This window comes from Crocodylus porosus, unplaced genomic scaffold (assembly GCF_001723895.1).
Source record: "Crocodylus porosus isolate Cpor-Errol unplaced genomic scaffold, CroPor_comp1, whole genome shotgun sequence".
NCBI classification, from domain to species: Eukaryota; Metazoa; Chordata; order Crocodylia; family Crocodylidae; genus Crocodylus; species Crocodylus porosus.
Window position 1 is genome coordinate 44,557,792 of NW_017728886.1, and position 8,227 is coordinate 44,566,018.

Consider the following 8,227-nt stretch of genomic DNA (forward strand, 5'->3'; position numbering starts at 1 on the left):
AGCATATGAACTTGGTAGTAAGGATTATCTATATGCTGGATTTTACATCCCTTCCTTTTACGAAAAGTCCAGCTGATTGTGGCTACAGAAAAAAAATTCTCCCAACAGTACACACTGACCAGTCCCTAAGGCTTAGATCTGAGGAAGGACACTTTATGCTTTCTTGTATACCCCCGGACCATCACAGCTGTAGCAACACTCTAACTTTTCTTAAATAGTTATGCACAAAAATTATGAAGTCGGTTCACCCCCATCACAGATTCTTAAGTTACACTTAAGAAAACACGTGGTTTGGCATTATATATGTGCAAAAAAAATCTATTTTAAGTAAAGGCTTATACAAAAGAAATGCCCACATTCATTTCACTCAAAAAAAACCCAAACATAGCTGATTTAGTTTGAAGCCTAACTGTGGGGAAATAAAGGAAAATATTCTCATCAGCTTGCAGCTTGACAGTAAAAACCTGAACAAATATTTATGGCTGCTATAACAAACCCCTGAGAAACAATGTTTAGAACAGTAATGCTGACTTGATCCTAACTTTCTTCTTCTGTTCTACAGAGGGACAAATTGCATTGTCTGATAAGTGTCCTGGGTGTATCAGATATTACATGTGTTCCTGGCAAACAATTGATTTCAAAATGTTTGTAAATATAAGGGTATTGTATGCTTTATTAGAGCCTGGGGATGACAAGTGTAACCATTAAGGTATTATCTTTAGTTTCTGCACCATTAGTTTTTAAATTCTCACCTGTCATCTCTGCTTGACTTCGGAAGATGAAGCACAGACTGATAAATTCCAGCCACCCTGAAACATGTGATATGCAGCAGCATATTGGCAGCAGTGCTTCATATTCTATGACAATGCATCTTCTTGTAACAACCTATGCAAAAACAATAAATGATTTAGGAAAATAATCTTTTTTTCCCCCCATGATGCCTGTAAAAACAACTGGGAAACAATCAGAAAATAACTATGATCTGTTTTGGTAGGAGAGTATGGAACTGGTGTACAATAAATCCAAACCAGTGGCAGTCACAGGAATGGCTTTCCCAACAGGAGATGTCAATAACTTTGTGGTGGGCAGTGAGGAGGGGACAGTCTACACAGCTTGCCGTCATGGAAGGTGATTTTCAGAATTGCTTCTTACAGCATAGTGTTTGTGTTTTACAGAGAACTTTATCTTTCTTATTGTCCATTATCATCAGTGCCATTAATGCTCTGTTAGAATTGCATGTAATTCCTTCCCCAGCCTCAGCTTCATTTTGGGTCTGCTTTCTGACAGTAACTTCACCTTGAGGTGAGGGGCAGGGAAGGGCAGAACAGTGCCAGCCCTGAGGTTTTCTGCCTGCCCAGAGAAGACTGACTCCATGGATACTGGAACAAGGCATTTGGTAGCTGTGACTACCTCCCATCTGTTTCATGCACAGGGTCCTGCATACATGGAGTCCATTTAGACTGCAGCGACTTGGATCTTTGTTGAAGTGCAGTGGTTTCAGTGCTGCTGCTTGCAGCTAAATGGTGCATTGTGTGATCAGAGATGTTGTGCAATTCCCTGAATGCATGGAGCTTTCTAGAAGCTTCCAAGTTTTGCCCTCCAAATCATCCCCCCCAGCAGCTCCTGTTCCAACTTGTAGGGTATCTGCAAGTTGTTACATCACTTAGCGCTTCCTATTAGCAGTAGCGTGCATACTGGGAGCCGGGCTGGTTGACTGCTCTTCCTTAGTCCATTTTAGTCCTTTGAACAAGATTGGCACCCTCAGTTTCCTCTGCTTAGTTGCACTATAGGGATAACTTGTGGAACCATTTTCTCAGGAGAGCACCTTAATAACATAGGACAGACTTTTGCCTGAATGTGATGCTACTTATGAGGGGTCTGATCTGCAACCTTTACTCCTCTAAACTTCTATGGGAGTTTTGCCTGGATAAGCAGTGCAGGATCAGGCCTTGGGTATTAATATGGATAAAGTGACAGTCTGAAATGCAGTGGAAATACCATCCAAAAGAATGTTTCCTAACACTGTTTGGAGGGCTACCCAAGATCTGCACTTACCTATTGTACAGATCTAAGTGACATATCATAGAAGAGCCTTTGCACTGTGCACATTACAACAATGATCTCCTGTTCTTCTAGAGCAGTGAAGGTGCAAATCCACTTCCATAATTTAAATGAGTTCCTTATTTTGCACTCTGTAAACTTTTTCAGGGGTAAGTGGTATCTCACCTGAGGCCACTTCAAAGATCAGTTCCTCATGTTCATTAAAATGCATTTCTGCAAACTTGTGTGCTTATTTTAACTGCTGGTAACATTTTCACTGTGCTGGATGCTTGTAAAGAACATGCTTCTCAGCATTCCATTCCATTCTTGGGTTTACAGTTTGTTCTACATTTTGATATTTCTCAGTGCTATGTGCTTTAATTTTATATTGTAATAACCAATTAATTGCCATTAAATACGCTTCCATATTCATAATATTAAAATAATAGAACAGTTCATAGACTCTTTAAAAGGTATACCGTTTATTAATGAAAACCTTGGATATTTAGCTTTATTGCTGATACACAGCAAATTTGAGTGTCTCTACTTAGGCAATGATAGGGTGACTGATGGTTTGAATTAGTCTTGGGCTGTCTGAATAAATGAAAGCTGCCCTGGGTCATTTCTGATTTAGCACTTCTAAACTTTCAAACATGCTCCTGCTTTTGTGTACCTCACAAGAGGAGGAAACTTGTGCTTGATGCTCTTTTAGTATATCCCCTGACCACTATGAAAAATGCACTCTGCCCTTTTCCATGCATGTGGGATTGGAACCATTCACAAGATAAAATTTATTCTCATGGGCTCTCGTGTTCTTCAACACAATACATTACAAAGGGAAACAAAATTTTAGAGAGAGCTGTGTAAAGGAAAAAGTGTTTTTCATGCTCTTTAATCTCTCGAACGTAACAATAAAATATCCTGCCCTATGTAGAAACAATAAAATAATTGGCATGCTTCACACCAGAACTATGGAACATGGTACAGCGAAACTGGCTGACAAGTCAGTGCTTCCTCAGAGGCATTGTAGGTTTTAATGGCTTACTAATAGCTATGGTTAGTTTCTAGTTTGAGCAAGCTGCCATAACTGATAGAGGCCTTTGAGGATTTAGCTGCTGGCTGCTGTGCATTCACTCACATCCCACTGAGCAAGGGCAAAAATGCATGGCCTTAGCAGCTGTGTCATCCATAGATGTGTTGACCATGTTTGTTTCTTTTGTGGTATCCATGTAAAAGCAGGGGTGGTTTTATAATGCTTTTTTTGGGTACCATGGGGGAGTGATATGAGTCAATTCAGAATGGTTGTTTGTAGAAAGTACATAAGAGTGTTTCTCAATGTCTCTCTTTAATGGATATTTATTTTTTGCTTTCTTATAGCTGCTCCGTTCTTTCTTTGAATCATTCTAATGCAATATAAATTGCCACATGTTCAAACCAATGTTGGACCTAAGATTTGGGGACAAGTCCTGTTCACTGTGATGATTTGAACAGTTTCTTTAAATTCAGTAGAGTTAAGGAAGAAGGATCTGCTTCTGAGTAAATTACCTAGCTTCCCTGAAAAAGTTATTTCAGATGTTCAGAAAGAAAGGGAACTGTAAATGATGTCTTTTATTAATGCAGCTTGCAGTCTTAATGGATGCTCTGCATGATAATGGGTTACTTGGATTCATTAGTCTCTGTGAGTCTTTCCTTTATTATTATTCAGAGATGTTCTTGCAAACCACAGTCTCTCTGATACTGTATGTGAAAGCAACTTAGAAGAAGACATCTATATGAGGGGTTCTGTGAATGAATTGTGCCCACAACAACAAGTCTTTGGAGACAATGGCATAAAAGAAACTAGCTGAGGTTTACTGATTGAACACCACTTTTCAGAGAATCAGTGAGGCATGAATCTGAAGATAAGGAAAATTAAAAAATCTCTGACTAAGGTTTGTGTATCTTCTTTCTGCAGTAAAGCAGGCATTGGTGAAATCTTTGAAGGCCACCAAGGGCCTGTCACAGGAATCAATTGCCACATGGCAGTGGGCCCAATTGACTTTTCGCATCTCTTTGTTACATCGTCATTTGACTGGACAGTCAAACTGTGGACTACAAAGGTGAGAGATCTGGGATGGAAGGAGGTAGGCTTGTTTAATGCTTTTTACCCTATGTAACTTTAAAAAAAAGGTCCCTGTTTTTGCTGCATATAATCAGTGTTTGGTCTATCAAAATAAGATGTAGCTTCAGCTGTTACTACTTACTTTTTCCCCCTGCAGATGATACTCTCTTCCTCCTTCACCAAATTAAATATTCATACATTAAAAATAAAGCACTGTATGAATCTGGGTTACATGAAAATATCATTGGACATTTTGAGGCAAAAGGATGAGGAATACAACTTGCAGGAAGGCTGTCGCTGCATGATGGCATGAGGAATAGAATTCATTGCTTGTGTAACTAAATTCACCCAGGAGTTTATTTATGCTTGCTTCCACTTTAGGATTATCTCTTGCCCACTGGTGGAAGGAGGTTATGATGTCAGAAAGCTGCTCTAATCCTTGCTCCATAGGGAACCTATCAGGGTCAGCACAATCCAAAAATGGAGAGTATTGTCTAGAAACAGATATGATCACTCCCTGCCAGTGAAGCACCTAAGGGGCACTGCTAATGGGAGATGCAACCAGCATGCTGATCTGCTTTTTACATCTTCATCATCATCATCACCATCTCTTCCTTGGACAAATTCTTACCTGGGAAAAGAAATAGCCAAGCTCATACAAGTGAAATGTAACATAAATTAATGTAATATTCAAGTTCCAGGTTCAGTGAATTAATGTCATTATAGAGCTAAACATATTTGCCAAAATATAAATCAGTATTTGTCACCAGAGCAGCATTAGGGCAGTCACTGGTAATGGAGAGGATGACCTGAATACCGTATTTTCTTGCATACATTACATCCTGGAATAAGATACACACATTGTTTTTGAAAAGCAGAATGAAGAAAAAAGATCTTTCTTTGTAGAAAATAACTGAATATTAGCTGAACTGAAGCTAGGGAGCTGAGCCTTCTCATTGTTCTGCTCCCTACAGATTGATGCAGACTTTACTTCTGCTTTTGCCCAGTGTCAGAAACTGCTCTTGCCATATTTCTTGCATATATTGCATAGTCCAAATTCCAGCATCTTGCTGTTGGAAAGGTATACTGTACACACAAAAATATAGTACTTTTTTCTCCTGCAGCTATTTCTTTTGTAAAGAACTGCACTTCTACAAATTGCCATCAAATAGATTACTGATATTTTTTTACATTGATTAATAACATTTTTGTTGCTTTTTACTGTGTTTCACAAGGTGACCAACCCAGTATTCTAAATGAAGGCCAAAGTCCCAGAGAGTTTATTAGTGTCATTTCATTAAAGCCACATATGGATTAGGAGAAAATGTAACAATCTCTGGCTGCATTCCCTAATATCATCTGATGTGATTCCCAGCTTCGTGCTGCCCAGCAGAGATGCCATGTTCAAATGGGCTGCAGGAACAACTCAGAATTGCTTATACCAGCCACTGGGAATAACTTAAGGGCCTGTTGAGCAACCTATCAGGTGGTCTTTCTACCTTCTCTCTTTCTACTTCCCCAACTGGAAAGAAGGGAACTGATGAGGAAGGAGCACTTAAGAGGAGGAGGTGTTGGGGGTCAGAAGCCGAGTGTCCACAGGTCCTAGAGTCTCCCAGTCATCTTAATCAGACTCTAGTCATCCCAACACCTCCAGAGACATTTTTCACCACTTGTTCCTCCACCCCCTTTAATGAGTCATCTGCGAACATCAGACGCCTCTTCTACAAACACTATAGCAAAGTATGCTCATAAATGGAGCGTGGAATTTTTATTTTGGTGGGAAGGAGTGATTAGAGGCAACATTAAGGGGACCTATTATATTTAAGAACAATTCAGTATATACCCACTATATGCACATGAACAAACTCAGGGATGTAATGTATAGGTACCTCAGAGGAAGAAGACATTTTACACAAAAATGGACCAGACTGCCTGTTGAAACTTTGCAGATGCCAACCTCCTATGAAGCTGTATTGTTTTAATGCAGAATAAGCAAAAAATGAGAGAAAATTGCAAAACTCATTAAATACCCCATTCTACTTTGATTGTGAAAGCTGAGTGAAAAAAATTAAAACAGTCTAAGTGGTAAAAAATAAAGCAGGTTAATATTCTTGCTGTTTAAATCATCTAAATTGTTATTATTATCATACATTAGGCAAAGATTTGTTTTTAAAATGTCTGACTTTTATCTTGACAGTGGCTTTGTCTTTGTTTGGCTCATAGCTTGAGATGCACCCAACAGTGTTCCAGTGTTGGAAATTGACCCCAATCAGGAAGCATCTCAGCATGTTTTCCTCAAAGGCATTGTTGGTAGGAGATGATGGGATAGATACATAGCAAATGTAAATACAAAATTGGCTTGGGGCAGGTCATGTGACAGCATTGTGATCTAAATAGAAACACAGCTACCTATGAATCAACCTAGTGTAAAGGCATTATGATGTGTTTGAGATATTATAATGTGTTTGTTTAAAATGGCCTGATCAAATGCCCATTTTTGCATTGATTTGATCAATCATAGTTACTAATTTTGTGTTGCTGAGAGTATGACAGGTGATGCAAATGTTTTAAGTTAATTTGAGTGATTGTAAATAATTTGCATGAAATTATAAACTTCAGTTTATAATTACCAGACCCTACCCCAATTGGTGACAGGGTGGAGTATAGAGCACCATAAAACTTGGCTGCTCTGGCAGGCACGATGGAATGTGTCTAGAGGGCGCCTCGGTTTGGTGGGTGCTGTAGGAGCATTAGGGATAAACAGGTGATGGATAGGCGCTAAGTGGTGCAGGTACCTGAAGCAACTCTGTCCTGGATACCTGGGTCTTGGGAGAGAGAAACAGATGGATGTGTAGGAATGTGGTTGGGGGTATCTGATATTTACACCTGGCTCATTAAAGGGGATGTGATGTGATGTGAGGACTGGTTGGATGCAGAGATGGAGAATAATATCTGTTGATGCATGGAGATGACTAAAGTCTGAGTCAAAGGGGCTGAAAGAATCTAGGACCTGTGATGGACCCTCATCTTCTGACCCTGCTATTTGGTCTTCTGATCTGCGATCCTCTTCTTTCCAGTTGGGGAAGCAGAAAGAGGTGAGGCAAGAAGATCATCTGGGGTGCATTCACACATGCAGGCACGTGCGCTTGGAGCAGCTCAAATGAGAGCAGCACAAATTTGAGTTGGGGATTTTTGCCTCAGCACACATACCCAGACATGTACTTTAGTGCAGGGCAAGTTGTGCCACCTGGGGCAAAATAACCCTACCTAGCTCCTCCTGGATCTGCAGCCAGGGGGAGCTAGTGCCCCCACTCTGCCATCTGAGAAGCTGTTGCCCAGAAAATGTGCTCCTTGAGGTGGCCTGCTTTGAACTGTCCAAGTGTGTCCTCTTGGCCATTTGGGGCCAAAAGGTAAGCCACCTCATCTGCCCTCCAGCTGGGTCCCTAGTGCTGGCCCTGGACAGGCTCCTCTGCCCAGGTCTTGCCACTTGTCTCACTAGCAGAGCTCCTGGTGTGCCCTGTTTAAAAATTGCAAAATCTTTTATAAGCAACCCAAGTTCTCTCATTAAAATACCCAAAATAGTGTTCTTTCACTATTAAAATGAAATGCCACTATATAGAGAAAGATCAGTTGGGTGATGTTTTATTGCTGTATTTACAAGTTTAGAGCAATTTGGAAGCCTACCAGTGCCTCTACCATCATCATAAAATAATTTCTAAATATTTATACACTTTAGCATTTACTTTTGACTTTTTGCTGTCATAGAAAAATCAGAGCTGCCTCTACCCCCATTCTCTCACCAAGATGTGCAGCTCTGAGTAGCACTGATATGCCAGTGCCCTGCCCCTGCCCTTGCCCCTCACTCTCAACCCACAGCCTTCCCCCTGCTCCAGTCCCCTCACTCCTGACCCACAGGACCTGCACACCCAGGACCCAGCCCGGTGTGACAGGTGGTCTCTGTGATTGGCACCGGCCCCTGGGTGACAGGTCGAGCAGCCCAGAGCTGGAAGGCACACGGCCCTGTGCTGAGCCAGGCTAGGCCCACATGATGTGGCACAGGCAGTGCTGTGTGCCAGGAAGCGGGGG

General features: G+C 41.0%; 1 protein-coding gene across 4 annotated transcripts in view; it reads left to right on the forward strand.

Moving 5' to 3' along the window:
* The window catches only part of DYNC1I1 (dynein cytoplasmic 1 intermediate chain 1), a 286,334-nt gene that overhangs the window by 220,270 nt on the left and 57,837 nt on the right, over positions 1-8,227 (forward strand). For all 4 annotated transcript variants that reach the window (XM_019533589.1, XM_019533608.1, XM_019533617.1 and 1 more), the window contains 2 exons: positions 995-1,128; positions 3,995-4,139. In XM_019533589.1, the coding sequence (XP_019389134.1) occupies positions 995-1,128; positions 3,995-4,139 (279 nt within the window). The remainder of the gene's footprint in view (positions 1-994; positions 1,129-3,994; positions 4,140-8,227) is intronic.